We start from the raw sequence: 16,309 nt of genomic DNA on the forward strand, positions 1-16,309 counted from the left end.
CCGCCCGCGAGTTCCCCCCCGCGCTGCCTCCGCCGTTCCCCGCCCCTTCGCCTCTGGGGCTGCCCTCGTCGCTGCCTGACCCGAGGTCCGGCAGCGTCTATTTTTCCGGCCCCCGCCGAGGGACCGAGGCGGCCCAGCCCAGGGGAACGGCTGCGCTCGGGACACGTGGTCGTTTCGGAGCAGGCTGGAGTGAGTAGCGGGCGGCGCTGCGGGGACAGGCGCGGCGGGCAGCCCCAGGGGTAGCGGCAGGGTCCTGGCGGGGGGAGGACAGGGTTGCGGCGGGCGGAACGGTGTCTCCTTCACTTCGCCCTCCAGCCGCGGCAGCTGCAGCCCGACGCCTAGCGAGCCGAGCGGTCTCAGCTGCTAGCGGAGCGGCAGCGGCGCCTTCCCTTCCCCCCCGGAGACCACCAGGTACCACCACGCCCGCCTCACTCGGACCCTGGGCCTGGGCCCCGGCGGCCAAGCAGGACGCCTGAGTCGGACTCGGGGTCGGCCCTGACTCCCTAAGATGGCCGCGCTGCCCCGCGGCCCCTCTTCCCGATGTCTGAGTCCCCCTTCTGGCCCCTCGATTCACTTTTGACCCCTGCTGACCGCACTTCTTGTCCCTCCCTCAGATCACCTCTCCCCTCGGCCTCGCCATGGCGACCTACGGACAGAACTGCGCGCGGCGTAAGTCTAGTGGGGTTCTCTGCGGGGTGGGGCGGCGGTGTCCCGGCAGCCGAAGCCTGTTGACCAGAAAACCTCAGCTTCTTTTCCTCGTATCTTTCAAAGGGCTTGTAAACTCACCCCTTTCGTTAGCCAGTCCGCTGTCTGACTTCCCTGACTCTGCGGAGGAGGGTGTGAGTGGCATGGATTTCGGATAGGGGGACTAGGAATGGGGAGTTGGTCTGTGGCCGCATTCACCTTCAGTTTTTGGACGTGCGTTTGATTAAACTCGGAAGCAAAATTATTAATTGTCGGATTCAGCCTTTGAAGGATTGGGCCGGTCACTTTTTTAGAGGAAGTAGTAACCCCCCTTCTGAGAGCGCAAGGTCATTACATGTGCTCATAAGGGCGTGGACGTGCTATGTAGAATGAATGAGCTGGTGTGGCGAGCTCAGATTGCTTGCTCTTAAGCCTCATCGCATTGGCCGATTACTTGAGTGTCATATTAATATGTTTAAAGTGTATTGGATGTTTAGTTGATGCAGACGCTTGAGTTAAACATGGATAGCTGCATTTTTTTAAGTTCCAATGTTTAGGTTGCCCAAATATGAATTCTTTTCTCTTTCCATTCTAGAATATTGTTTTGGCCTCAGTGCGGATACTAAAGGATGAATGGGGGAGTGAAGGGGACATGTCTTAGTATTTTATTTTATCTCATTTGGTTAAATTGGCCCATTCCAGCGAATTTTGGCAGATATATCTTTACGTATAGGTATATATCTGTATGTGTTCGATTTTTTATACTAATCCCATCCTAGGAAGTGAAGTTATAAGCACTGTGTAAGTTTAGGAATAGAAAGTCTGGAGAGAGTTTCCCAAGTTTGTATAGTTACTTAACTGTTACTATCCATTTTAGAAATAAGCGCTTTGGTGCTGATATCTCCCTCATGGAGTTTTGTTGTAGTTTTATTGTAGCTTCTAGTGGTTTCAAAACCAAGTTGACCTGTTGGGATTTAATGATAGCAGTGGGTCCTAAGCTAGTTTTTGGACAGACTGGGAGAACAAGGACGTTAACACAGGAATGTTTCTTCCCACCAGCAATGTGTATTCCTCCATCATATGCTGACCTTGGCAAAGCTGCCAGAGATATTTTCAACAAAGGATTTGGTAAGAACTGTTTAAAAAATTTTAGATTAGAAGTGAAAATGTGTAAGTTTGGACTGCTTGGTGAAATTAATAATTTCTTCAGATAACTTTTCTGGTGAAAGAGTACTGTAACAATCTACATTCCCCCTTCATCCCAGTTTTCTCCATTTTTTCATTCTTTAGTTCAAGAAATTTATTTTTAAGGAAAAAAAATTTTTTATGCTTTTATTTACTTTCAGTGATACAGTTTAGGTCTTGGTTGACTAGAATTATGTTTTTTACTGTTTTTGGCTTTTATGGTGGTGACTCCTAAAGGATTATGGGGTTTTTCAAATAAATTTGGGTTTTCTTGAAGATTTTGTTCCATACCTCAGTGTCCCTATCCTTTTAGCTTTTTTTGAAGTAGTTTAGATATTAATCCCAAAGTGCGGTATGCCTTTGGGACAAATGTTGTAAATGCCTGTATTATTATAAGTTGTTGACAATTCTTGTATTTAAGTTAAAATGACTGATCTGATATTTAGGTTTGAAAAGCTTTCTTTAGTACGTGCTTTATTAAAAATGATTTGAAAGCCTTTTTGAGGGTGGGTGCCAAATACACATCGACACACTAGGCAAAGCTTCCTGGAGATGTTCTGTCCTTTACATGTTAGTTTATAGAATAATTAAAATTGTTTTCATTTAAATACTGTATATTAACACATATTTATCTTCCTCTAAACATGTGATTTTTTTTTTTTAACGTAGAGTGAGCTATTGGTGTGTATCTTTTTGTGCAAAAGTATCATTTTGTTCTTTTTTGCTTTCTACCTGAAGGTTTTGGGTTGGTGAAACTGGATGTGAAAACAAAGTCCTGCAGCGGTGTGGTGAGTGTTAGGTATTTACTAACCTAAAAGCGGCGTGGTGAGTGTTAGGTATTTGATAAGTAGTGACAAACTTCTATGTAACTTTTCAACACATAAAATAGTCATAACTGAAAGATGTCTACCCATTTTATTTTAAAGAAGATAATTTCATTTTAAAAGAATTTTATCTTGATTTATTTTGGCTTTAGATATGATTTCTGATTTTCATGTGTTTTGCCCTGCACAAGAAATTCAAAAAAGACAGTCTTGTGGTATTCTGTTTACTAAGTAAGATTGCAAGCTTGAAGGTAGGAAAGTTGTTACACTTTTTTGTAACCCATTTAATACCTTTGAAAAGCATTCAGGGAGACTTCCTGTTGGTCCAATGGCTGAAACTTCATGTTCGCAGTGCAGGGGACCTGGGTTTGATCCCTGGTTGGGGAACTAGATCCCACATGCCACAATTAAAGGATTCCGCATGCTGTAACTAAAAAGAGGATCTTGTATGCTGCAGCTGAGACCCAACACAGGCAAATGAATAGATAAATGTCTTTTGAAAAAAGGAAAGTTACTTAAGAGTCATGGGCTTAAAAATATTCAATAACTTTTAATTTGAGTATAATAATTATTTATATAGTGGTCATAATCTAGCAGCCCTCCTTGGGAAATTTCCACTTGTATTTTGTGAATTTAGAGAGTCTTAAATTTGAGTATTTTTAAAGAGGTTAATATTCTGATATTTGGATGTCTTGATTCTGCCTAACAAACTCCCTCAAAGAGCGTAAAGTAAAATTAAATTTTGTGTAATTTTTTTTTTCTCCTAAAATTTTTTGAGATTCTTTAGGGGATGGGTATAGTGTGTGCATGTTGAATGCTATTATTTTGATAAATTCTTTGTATAGTTAATTCCCTTAGTGTATGCAGTTGGTATTTACTTAAATTAATAATTTTGTAGTTTCTTAATGCCTAGATTTGGATTTCTGGGATTTTATATTGGTCCCATCTGTTTGGTTTCTTTGGTCAGAAAGGAAGCCTGAGTATTCGTTGTGGATGAGTGACTTAACTAGCTCAGGGTAACATTACAGAGAGCAGTGACTTGGTGTTTGTTTGTGTTCACTCTTTAAACTTGTTGGCCCTGTTTGTGTTCACTCTTTAAACTTGTTGACCCCTTTTAAACAAGTTGCTGAAACACAAAAACCCTTAAAAAAAGTAGAAGAATCAGTTCTAGTGTTTAAAATTTTACTTGCTGGCTGAAGGGACAAAATCAACTTTAAACTGGGGAATAATCAGAGCAGTATATCTAGTACTAGATTGTTTGATAAATCAAAATATTTGAAAGGAAAGGCTTATGGTGGACAGGAATTTTATGAAATTAGACTTAAGAACATGAGGGTTTATAGAAGCTTGATTAGATACAGTATGTTTTCATTTATGTTTAATGTGTGTAATTAAAAAACATTGTACTGATCTTAAAATAGGTACCTAGCCTCAAGTAGTCCCATTAATGCCTGGTTCTGTTTTCCCACCTGAATTGCAAAGATGTCAGGGTTACCCCAGAATGTAGAAGCCTAAGTGTCTTCATGAGGAGCGAAAGATAAAAGCTCTGCTGGTGGTATCATCTGACCCAATTCTGATCCCAGATCCTAGTGTGATCTTCGTTTTCTGTCTTGAGCACTCCTCGGCTTCTACTCAGCATGTATATAGGCTCATTTTATGGGCTGTTGGGTGGCAGTGGGTGGGAACTCAAGAATCATTAATCATTGTCATTCAGGGTTAAGAATAGATATTCATACATACTTACATTTCAAGTATCTGTTAAAACACAGCTCCATATATTTTATATTGTTTTAATAATGTATTCCTTTCACGTTTAGTTCAGTCGCTCAGTCGTGTCTGACTCTTTGCGACCCCATGAACCACAGCACGCCAGGCCTCCCTGTCCATCACCAACTCCTGGAGTCCCAAACCCAAACCCATGTCCATTGAGTTGGTGATGCCATCCAACTTTCTCATCCTCTGTCGTCCCCTTCTCCTCCTGCCCTCAATCTTTCCCAGCATCAGGGTCTTTTCCAGTGAGTCAGCTCTTTGCATCAGCTGGCCAAAGTATTGGAGTTTCAGCTTCAACATCAGTCCTTCCAATGAACACTCAGGACTGATCTCCTTTAGGATGGACTGGTTGGATCTCCTGCAGTCCAAGGGGCTTTCAAGAGTCTTCTGCAACACCACAGTTCAAAAGCATCAATTCTTCTGCACTCAACTTTCTTTATAGTCCAACTCTCACATCCATATATGACCACTGGAAAAACAGCCTTGACTAGACAGACCTTTGTTGGCAGAGTAATGTCTCTGCTTTTTAATATGCTTTTTAATACCCTTTTGTGTAGAGCACGTGAAAATATGCAAAACTTTCACAGAATCAGACCCATTTAATCCTCCAGAGGTAGGAGGTTTAAACTTTTTTTTTTTTTTTTTGGTTTAAACTTTTTAAAGTTACGATATCTGAGACCTGGAAAAGTGTCTTCCTTAGTGTTACTCATTTAGTAAATACCAGCCAGAATTTTATATCAGGACTCCTCTAATTTTACATCCAGTGTTCTTTGCTAACACAATCGGGTGCTTTTTACTATGGGCATTGAGTGCCAAGCTTTGACTCAGTTTCTATTAATGAAAGCAGCTAATTTCAGGAGATAGTGTATAAGACCTAAAGAATTGAGTCTGTGTCACTGCAGAGCAGCAGTTACACAAATGATGTTTTGTAAGTGAAAGATGATTGCTCTTTTCTCCGATGAATACAGGTTTGGCTATTTCCTCATTCTGCAGGTATCACAATTTCGGGTTGAAATCCTCTTATCTCTAAAATGTTCAGATCAGCTGTTTTTATTTTTATTTTTTTATTTTTTATTTTTTTACAGGGGGAAGGAAAAGAGCGCAAGGGCTCCCAATCAGCTGTTTTTAAATTTGGCTTTCCCATATAGAGTATAACATTGGTAGTCAAATTAGAACCCTCAAGGCATTTTAATATTTTATCTTGGAAGAGTTCAACTGCTTGCCTGTATATTATGCTCATAAAGATTAGATTTCTGGATTATCTGTAGCAGATTTTAAATTTCAGATAAGCTCTTTCCATATTATACCTTCCTTTTCAGTTGGTGTACAGTTAGGGATTGGCAAGTTACTTACATTTGCTACAAACAGAAGATTATATGATATATTTCAGATTAGTCACTGCACAGATTTTTCTGTAATGATCATCTGTTCTACAGAGTGTAGTTTATATTATGGATAATATGAACCAGTTATAAGGAATTTCCTTCCACCAATTTTTTTTTTTTTTTTAATGTGAAAGGTGATTGGAAAGGCATAGAACCTGATGAAGACTATGTCAGAAAAACAGAATATTGAGGTTACCAAAAAGTTGAAAACTTTGTTTGTGTCATAGATTCTTTCAATGGAGTGCTTTCCTTTTAGGGATTTTCAAGGGACCATTTCATAATAAATTGTGTGTAAACTGATTTTAATGGAGGGAGTCTATGATTAGCCATACTGACCTATTTAGTGTTTCATTGACTATCAGGTAGATTGGAAGCAGTTCTAAAATATCCACTCACTATCCCTCTGCCCCCACTGATTTTTTTTTTTTAAACTCAGAATCACTTTAGCAGAAATTTCCTTAAAAACTTCATAGTTTGTTGTCCACTTGGGAATCATATTAAAGTAACTTTTGATCCATTGGTTGAAAATGTCAGTGGTAACAAGATGGTAGTCAGTAATTAACAGGCTAGTTTGTTGCTCTTGTATTTACTCAGTAGCAGAGGGTTAGGAGTGTTTGGGAAGCTAGAAAAAGGGATTAGCGAATTACTAAGGGTTTCAGTGGGGTTTGTTAGAAAGTTTATTACTGTAGGCTTACAAGAAAGTTCCTGAACTTGTTTATTTATTGTCTTGTTAGGAATTCTCAACATCTGGTTCATCTAATACAGACACTGGTAAAGTTACTGGGACCTTGGAGACCAAATATAAATGGTGTGAGTATGGTCTGACTTTCACAGAAAAGTGGAATACTGATAACACTCTGGGAACAGAAATCGCTATTGAAGACCAGGTAACATTTTGAAAGTGTGCTTTAGTATTAATTATTTTTGTGTTTCAAAAAGGAAATAAACTGAAAACAAATTCTTTTTCTCTTGAAATAGATTTGCCAAGGTTTGAAACTGACATTTGATACCACCTTTTCACCAAACACAGGGTAAGCACTGGCATTTTTGTCTGCTTTAAATTTAAAGCTTTCTTCAGTTGTATTTAAGGAAGGTGCACATTCAGATGTCTTGTGTTGGCAAATTTCTGTTTCTCCCTTTGGAGCGTGAGCAGTATGGTTCTTGGCTTGCCTTCAGCTATTTGCCTTTTATCATTGTGGCACTAACTTGGAATGAACATTATTTTTAAATAGGTTTTTGTGACTGATTGCAGCTCTGCAAAGCATTCTTCCTGTAGTGGTGGCAAGCTAGTCACCCCAGGTGCCTTTGTCTTTTAGTTCATTGAGCTGTGGGGTTTTTTTTTTTCCCTCTTTTTTCAGTTTCTTGTGATTATCCTGCTACCTGTTTGGAGGCATACCTTAGAGATATTGGAAGTTTGGTTCCAAATCACTGTAGTAAAGTGAATATCGTGAAAAAGCAAGTCTTCCAGATTTTCTAGTTTCCCAGTGCATATAAAAGTTCCTTTTACACTAGATTATTGACTAGTAAGTGTAAAATAGCATTATATTGGGGGAAAAACAATATACATACCTTAATTTGGATGGCATCACTGACTCGATGGACTTGAGTTTGAGGAAATTCTGGCATGCTGCAGTTCATGGGGTCACAAAGAGTCAGACACGACTGAGCGACTGAACTGATACCTTAATTAAAAAATACTTAAAATGCTAACCTTCATCTGAGTCTTCAGTAGTAACATCAAAAGATCAGTGACCACAGATCACTGTTACAAACACAGTAATAATAAAAATGTTTGAAATGTGAGAATTACCAAGACGTGACACAGAGGCACAAAGTGAACAAATGCTATTGGAAAAAACACCAACAGATTTGCTTGATGCAGGATTGCTGTAAACCCTTAATATGCGCGTGTGTGTGGGGAAGCACTATAAAGTGAACTTCAATAAAACAATGAAGTATGTCTCTACTCCCCATTATAATGAGATTCATGTAAATCTGTTTTGTACCCTCTGACTAAATCTTTCTTACTGGCATCAGTTTTAAGTCAGTCTGTTCTTTTTCTAGAAAGAAAAGTGGTAAAATCAAGTCTTCTTACAAGAGGGAATGTATAAACCTTGGTTGTGATGTTGACTTTGATTTTGCTGGACCTGCAATCCACGGTTCGGCTGTCTTCGGTTATGAGGGCTGGCTTGCTGGGTACCAGATGACCTTTGACAGTGCCAAATCAAAGCTGACAAGGAATAACTTTGCAGTGGGCTACAGGACTGGGGACTTCCAGCTACACACTAATGTGTGAGTATTTCTTTTTTGAGTTATGATGTGGGACCTCAGAGTGGTGTCACTGTCTCCTGTTATCTCTGAATCTTGGTACAACCTAAAGGAGTTCTCTTAACATAAAAAGATCATCTTTGGGCATTTCTAGAATGCCCTCCCAGAAGTGTATAGAAATGTTACTCTATAAAAAATGTTACTCTGAATTTTAGTGCTGAGAGAGTGAATGTTCATTTCACATAGGCTTGATATGCTTGGGATTTTTGGAAGAGGCTAAGACGGGTCTCCTTGGTGGTCTGGTGGTTAGGATTTGGCACTTTCACTGCCATGGCCTGAGTTCAGTCCCTGGGCAGGGACCTGAGATCCCACAAGCTGCACAGTGTGGCCAGGGGGAAAAAAGCTAAGATGCTGCAAACTGTACTAGTGCTTTCATTTAATTGTGATGTGTAAGGTGCTCATTGGATAGGATTGGCTAAAGTGTAGAGCGTTTTTTCTTAACCCAAAGTAATGTATATGTGGAAAGGACTTAAAGAATTCTTTCCCTTACAAAAATGATGCATTGGCATGTAACAGAAGTAAAATAAGAAAACCAGAATTGTCCACAATCCCACCATCTAGATGTATAATTTTTGTTAACTATTAATGCTTTGATGTTTCACCTTTTTATATGTGTGTATATAAAAATACATGCCAGAAAGACTGTTTCATAATCTTCACTTCATTAATGTATTATGATCATTTTCCTATAGCTTTATGTATTCTTAGTGATTGATAGTGGCTGCGTGGTAATTCTGCTGAATGGATATACCATGATTTATTTGACCAATTCGTGGTTTTAAAACTTTAAAGTTTTCAGTGAAACACTAGAAACCCATGTAAGCAATGGCTTTTATTTAAATGTAATGCTATAGTGTCAGCCATGTGCCTTAGACATTATTACATTGTCTAGTCTAGATTGACTAATTTAAAATATCTCATAGCAATGATGGTACAGAATTTGGAGGATCAATTTATCAGAAAGTATGTGAAGATCTTGACACTTCAGTAAACCTTGCTTGGACATCAGGAACCAACTGCACTCGCTTTGGAATTGCAGCTAAATATCAATTGGATCCCACTGCTTCCATTTCTGTAAGTACTCTTGTGGGCTTAGAATGGGATTTTCATTGTGGGACTTAATCTTTGGATATATTAGATTGTGTTGAAAATTGTAACTGTGGTTCACTCACTTCCCAGTTTATACACCGGTTGAGATTAGAGCTTTGAATGCTGGTTTTCCTGTGGAGATGGTGTTAGATGTTTGATATCCAGGCCACAGCAGTGTGCTTTAATTAACCTCAAAGCTACTGAAGTAGTACAGAAAGTCAAAGTGTTGATCGCTCAGTCGTGTCTGACCCTCCGCGACCCCATGGACTGTAGCCCGTCAGGTCCTTTGTCCATGGGATTCTCCAGGCAAGAATACTGTTGCCATTCCGTTCTCCAGGGGATCTTCCTGACCTAGGAATTAAACCCAGATCTCCTGCATTGCAGGCAGGAGTATAGTATAGATGGTAACTATGAGGCCCAGTCCTGTCCAGGCCCAGGGAAGCCAATGTTTTGGGCCCTGGGCAGTTATCATTCTTGTTGGTAGCTAATAGTATTATGTTACTTTATGTCTGACTTTAATAGTTTACAAAATATCTTCTGATTTGATCTGAGCAGCCAGTGGTACACATGCTGTTTTGCAGGTGAAGAAACTAAAGCTTAGAGAGGAGAAGGACTTAGTCCACTGCTAGGGAGGGAAAAAAGAAGGGGTAGTCCAGGACTGGACATGCAAGTCTTTCAATTTCCCTCCTGCCTAGGGTGTCCAGGGTGTCCATTTTGCTTTGCCTGGGACTATCCCAGCTTTAGCACTAGAAGTCCTACGGGAACTTCCTCCCCTTTTTCTCAGGTTAATGGAGTTGCATGGCCCCCTTAGTCCTGTGCTTGGACTCCTGCTGTTTCTTCCTTCAGTCATAGTGGGTTGTGGTAGGAGGGAGTGCAGTGTCTGAGGGTGTGGAGCACTGGCTCCAATTTCAGGCAGATCAGCAACTATTCTGTGTGTTGGTTGGTTACAGGTCAGGCACTGTTTGTACTGGAATGAGAATTAAACCTTCATGAGAGTTACTTCTGTTACATAAAATGATGTTCATTCCTGGGGACAATATGTTTTAATAATTTAGGCAATTAAGTTTTAACCCCATTCTTGTTTCTTAGCAGAGTTGTTATCAGAGAGAATGAGAAGCACCCAGAATGCTTCTCCTATTGGCAAAACAGCGATTCATTTATTTTCCCTTTCTCTGTTTCTAACTACACCTTAACAGTAAAATCCTCAGGATTCACACTATGCTGTGGTAGCTGCATTGCTGTTCTTTTCAAATGTATGCCTCTGGCACCCTCACAGGTTTAATACCAGCAGAAGATGCAACTCTTTCACAGTCTAAAATGGGAAGAAGGCAGCTTGGGACTTGTGTATCAGTGAATGACTTCTGAGGATTAATTTGGAAATGTATTTAGCATATCCCACCTAAGTTGTGCTGCTGTTACCATAATCAAGCATCACCCCTGAAGCGTTGCATAATGCTCCATCAGTTTTGTGGTTGATTCCTAAAATAGTAGGAGCTATTTTATTGTCTGGGCTCTTGATTTGTTTGGCAGGCTTCCCAAGAGGTGCAGTGGTAAAGAATCTGCCTGCTAATGCAGGAGATGCAAGTTTGACCGCTGGGTTGTGAAGACCCCCTGAAGAAGGGAAGGGCAACCCACTCTAGTATTCTCACCTAGAAAAATCCCATGGACAGGAGCTGGGCGGGCTGCAGTCCTCAGGGTCACAAAGAGTTGGACACGACTGAACTGCTCAGCACACTTGATTCATTTGGCACAAGATGGTTACTGGTGGGCATTTCTTCCTTAGATAACTAACTCACATGGTCATTGGAGGCTCATGAAGACTTGGCTCTAGTGCCAAGTGAGTACAAGTGTCGTTTATGTGACTTTTGCCTGTATGTTACCATTTCTCGTTTGGGCTGTTATGATACATTGCAAAAAAGTGTAGATGTCAAATTATTTCCAAGTCTCTTTAGATCCCAGAGACTGCTTGTTACCTTTTTGTTTCCATAGCACTCAAAATGCTGAAGAGCAAAGGTACCTGACTAGGTAACTAGGCCATGGAGATTGGGATGAGATGATCCCACTACAGCCATAGGCCTCTGGTGTGGCTTAATGGTCTGAGAAATGGGGAGAACGGAGCTAGAAGCTTCTGACCGTGTCTTGCTCTCCGGAATTCTCGTAGCCTTTGAAAGTCTGTGACTAAAATCCTAAAATAGTGGAATTGTACAGGGCGGGTAGGGATCTGGACTGGTCAACAGTGCTCCGTTGGAACATCTGAAGTACAGTCTAGTTATATGCAGCCAGGACCCAGGTTTGTTCATGAGAGGTGTAGGAAAGTGAGGTAAAGAAGTTGTAGTCAGTCTGTTTCTTCAGAGGAAGTGCTTATCATTTGGAGATTTAGAACATGCATGGTTTAGATTCTTAAGGAATACCCTTGAAAGGAGTGTGTCATAGTCACAAATTTAAACTATACACATGCCATATTTTGAAGGTGGTGTGTATGTCATATTGTGTAGTTAGCCTGGTAAACTTCAATTACTCACATACTGGTGTGGTTTTGTTGTGTTAGATTAGATTCAACAAGAACAATTTTTATGAGAGTACTTAGGCTTTTGTGCTCTGGACAATTTAGGGTCTGTAGATACATCATCAAAGATAGCAAGAGTTTTGTGTCCTGCTGACAATTGAGTTTAGTAGATAAGAATTAAGCGGGGCCTGGTTTTTGCTTCTGTTCAGTTCAGTTGCTCTGTCGTGTCTGGCTCTGCAACCCCATGGACTGCAGCATGCCAGGCTTCCCTGTCCATCACCAGCTCCTGGAGCCAACTCAAACTCATGTCCATCACGTCAGTGATGCCATCCAAGCATCTCATCCTGTGTCATCCCCTTCTGCCTTCAATCTTTCCCAGCATCAGGGTCTTTTCCAGTGAGTCAGTTCTTCGCATCAGGTGGCCAAAGTATCTGAGCTTTAGCATCAGTCCTTCCAATGAATATTCAGGACTGATTTCCTTTAGGATGGACTGGTTGGATCTCCTTGCAGTCCAAGGGACTCAAGACTCTGCTTCAACACCATAGTTCAAAAGCATGAATACTTCAGCACTCAGCTTTATTTATAGTCCAACTCTCACATCCATGCATGACTACTGGAAAAAAAAAAGCTGTGGTTTTTATAGCTTTTACTAGGCATACCTTTGTGAGGCGTGGGCTGGTGGTGGCCTTCTGCAGGGTTGATGGCATTGAGTGCAGCAGTGCATGCATGGGACCTTTTGAAGGAGGTCGCCATTGTCTTCATTTCCTCCACCATGGTTTGGTCTTGGGTCAAGGGAGGGAACACAGCCCCGCCCATCAATAGAAAATTGGATTAAAGATTTACTGAACATGGCCCACCCATCAGAACAAAACCCAGTTCCCCCCTCAGTCAGTTTTTCTCATCAGGAAGCTTCCATAAGCCTCTTATCCTTATCCATCAGAGGACAGACAGAATGAAAACCACAATCACAGAAAACTAACCAAACTTATCACATGGACCACAGCCTTGTCTTGCTCAAGAAGAGCCATGCCATGTAGGGCCACCCAAGATGGATAGGTTATGGTGGAGAGTTCTGACAAGATGTGGTCCACTGGAGAAGGGAATGGCAAACCACTTGAGTATCCTTGCCTTGAGAACCCTGTGAACAGTTTGAAAAGGTTTTTGCTTAACTTAATACAATATTAAATTTTATTATCTCACATGGAAAAGTGAATATGTCATGATTGCATGATAGGTAAATACCTAGGGCCTTTGTGTCTCCATTCAAAAATTTGTCTTACATTTGTTTTTGCATTTTATCTTAGGCAAAAGTCAACAACTCTAGTTTAATTGGAGTGGGCTATACTCAGACTCTGAGGCCTGGTAAGTTTTAAGGATTGTTCTGATAGTATTTTCAAAATCAGTTTTCATTTCTCAGCTTCTTTTGTAAAACTTTCAAACATACAGAAGAGTTGACAAAAGTACAATGAACACATGTTTACCTTTTGCTACAATATTTTCTTCTTTTTTTTTAATGCTGGGCTATTTGGAAGTTGACATTTCCCTAAATGGTTTAGCATGCAAACATTGTCCTTCATAAGCACAAGACTGGTTATTTACTTTCTTTGCTTGTACCTGAAATGTCTTGTAGTAATTTTTATCTCTCCAGTCATTGTTCACTCATTGCTTTGGTCATTTGATCTCTAGAGTCTCATTACTTTACATAATAATTTGATCCTTGCTTGTTTTCCAGAGCAGTACTTCTTTAATACCAGGGTGCATGAATCACTTCGGTAATCTTATTAGAATACATAAATCTGGGGTATGGGGTTCTGTCTTTCTAACAAGCTCTTAGGTGATGCCAGTGTCACTGGCTCTTGAACCAGCATTTGAATAACAAGGTTCTGAAGCACTTGGAACTTTTCCCGATACTTTGACTCTTCTGAAACCTGAAGAAAAGAATGGTGCCACGAACACTCATCTTCCCTACATTGACCAGTTGCTAACATTTACTGTGTTTGTTTTCTCCCTCCTTGTCTGTATACATAATCCTTTTCTCTTTTTTACCCACATATTCTTACAAATTAAATGTATATTTTGCAAACATACAGACACATCAGCCCTAGCATACATATGAGAGTAAGACATTTTTAACTGCATCACTTTAAAGACGTCATAACTACAATACTGTTTTCACAGCTAAAGAAATGAAGAGTTTAAAATAATACCTAATATATAGTCAATATGCAGATCTCCCTACTTGTCCCAAAGTGTGTCTTAATTGTAGCTTTTTCTTTTCTGGGGTCCAAATTGTCTTTTAGTTTGGATAGTGTATTGAACATGATTGAATTTTCTAGAGCCATTTTTAGTTGTTTTTTTTTTTTTACCCTGTTTGAGCTTTATTAACATTTCTATGCTCCGTGACTTGATGCTTTCCTTGCTCAGGATCGAGCCAAGTGAACTGTCTGGTCCCTCAGGTACTCCCAAGTGCCCTCTGGTGGCTGGCACTATAGGTCATCCGACAAGCTGAGAAAAAGTGACAGGCTCTGAGGTGACTGCTGACTCCCATGAGGTGTTGCAGGTACTTAATGGTTGTCTGCTTTTGTTTACAGGTGTGAAGCTTACACTGTCTGCCCTGGTAGATGGGAAGAGCATTAATGCTGGAGGCCACAAACTTGGGCTTGCCCTAGAATTGGAGGCTTAATTCAGCTGAAAGAAACCTCTGGAAAAGGGTATCAGAAGATTTGGCCTTAATATATTTCCAGTGTGACCAGCAGGCTTCCCCCCCGCCACCCCCCTGAAGGTGATCAAAACAAAGGATGATCTAAACAAGAGCTGTATTTTAAATATTTAGACAGTTACTTGTTAGCTGGTTTCTAGTTGAATTGGTTGTCTATCTAGTTACCAGTACTGCAGTCATGCAGTCACCTATACATTATTTAAATGTATTTAACTGTTAAATGTGCTACCCACCAATAATGAAATAGACATTTATGAAAACTGTGCAGTTGTGTGCATGTTTGTTTTTATGTTCCTTTTAACATTGAATATTGCCGTTGAATGAGATGGATCAGTGGATGTCTTAAGGTTAAAATTTTTTGTTAAATTCAACCATCATTAGAATTACTTTTGGTATCCTGAAACATTACAAATTATGAATAAAATGAGTATACATTATTAATGACTCCCAAGTATTTGCAGAGTTAAAAACTTGGCAGCTAGGGTCAAATATTCCTGGTAGTATATCTAGCTAGTACTTTACTTCTCCAGTGAGCATTTGTTTTGCTCTTCTTATAAATCTGTGCCACAGAGTCCTCTGACCTGAGAATAACTCCATAAAATGTTTAGACTACAGTATAAGAAGAAGATATATGACTTCATATCTTCAGTTTGTAAATGTGTATAAAATTACATTGGATCATTATTAACTCCAGGAAGGATTAGTGAGTAAATGACGGAGAAAGAAAAGTGAAGGGATGGTGCTGAAGTTTGTATATACACACCATACCCCTTTGGGCTATTGCTATGGAAATGATCCAGGCCCTAGTTAGGTGGGATGGGACTAGGCGTAGGAAAGTGGAATAAGGAGTAGATAGTGTCAATACCCAGACAGTCTATGTGGGCCCCAGTGAGAGGTCTAACTCATTTCTTTCCAGGTAGACACTGAAAAGCTTGGGCCCAAGTTTGTGACCAGAGTGGCTTCAAGCTAGGTGGCCATTGGCCTTAATCTAAACTTGAACTGAATGATAGCAATTAATAGATGATTCTGGTTGGAAAAGTAGGAAAGAGGAATTTTGATGGGAGGAGAGTTGGAACAGTATCATTGAAGGTTAGAGAAGAGTTTTGTTCAACACACTTCATAATACTAGATTTGTGGTATAGTTTGTCATCAGAGAACAAATAAGAAAATGTAGTACTTGGACTCATTATCCAAAAAGTGATACATGCTGAAAATTTCTAGGTCAAGAAGAATCTGATAAGAGAAACCCAGATAAGCTGTCCACACAGATGGAATGTGGGGCACAGAGATCCCTCTGATTTTACTGTTTGTCCTAAGGGACTGGCTGGAATGGCTTACTGTATAAAACACAAACTTTATGGCAGTAAGTTGGGCTCTGAACCAGTTTGTTTTGAGTCAGGCAGGACCTATTGCTAGGAAAGAAGAAAAACAAGAAAAGAAGTCTGCAAGCTAGATGTGAAAGTGTCTATACTTAAGAGTAAAATGGACCTGTTCACCCTTGTGCATCCTAGTATGCTTTTATGATTGGGAGATAGGAAGATAGGTCTTCAGCCAGGTTCCTAAGGGTTGTCTGAAATGCAGGGTATATCCGAGATGCCAAAGGGTTATGAAAGTTGTCAGCTGTGGGCTCATGGGGCTTCTGTGGCCTTGGTTCTAGCCTCTTCCAGGTTTATGTTTACTTCAGGGCTAATGTAGTGCCAAAACCTAATTGTATTCTAGGCTGAGGCTGTTTCTGCCTGAGGCAATTTTAGTGGAAAGAACACTTCATATATGAGCCTGATCTTCATTTGTGGTGTAGAGGTAAGACCTTCCTACAGAT

At 40.3% G+C, this 16,309-nt stretch overlaps 1 protein-coding gene across 1 annotated transcript; it reads left to right on the forward strand.

Annotated features, from left to right (window-relative positions):
* The first annotated feature begins 252 nt into the window (after positions 1-252).
* Positions 253-14,753, forward strand: VDAC2 (voltage dependent anion channel 2). Its single transcript, XM_065922683.1, has 10 exons — positions 253-411; positions 615-669; positions 1,744-1,812; positions 2,608-2,657; positions 6,583-6,735; positions 6,827-6,879; positions 7,913-8,140; positions 9,100-9,250; positions 13,076-13,133; positions 14,363-14,753. The coding sequence occupies exons 2-10, from the start codon at positions 639-641 to the stop codon at positions 14,452-14,454; spliced, it is 885 nt and encodes a 294-aa protein (XP_065778755.1). The 5' UTR covers positions 253-411; positions 615-638; the 3' UTR covers positions 14,455-14,753.
* The last annotated feature ends 1,556 nt before the right edge of the window (positions 14,754-16,309 follow it).

The sequence above is a fragment of the Muntiacus reevesi genome, chromosome 2, assembly GCF_963930625.1.
Source record: "Muntiacus reevesi chromosome 2, mMunRee1.1, whole genome shotgun sequence".
In the NCBI taxonomy this organism is placed as follows: Eukaryota; Metazoa; Chordata; class Mammalia; order Artiodactyla; family Cervidae; genus Muntiacus; species Muntiacus reevesi.

What these genes read in the sequence shown, in the direction of transcription:
- VDAC2 (XM_065922683.1), top strand. Translation starts at nt 639, where the DNA reads ATGGCGACCTACGGACAGAACTGCGCGCGGC. An exon ending in AAATCGCTATTGAAGACCAG is followed by an intron (nt 6,736 to 6,826) that starts GTAACATTTTGA and finishes CTCTTGAAATAG; the next exon opens with ATTTGCCAAGGTTTGAAACT. An exon ending in TACTCAGACTCTGAGGCCTG is followed by an intron (nt 13,134 to 14,362) that starts GTAAGTTTTAAG and finishes TTTTGTTTACAG; the next exon opens with GTGTGAAGCTTACACTGTCT.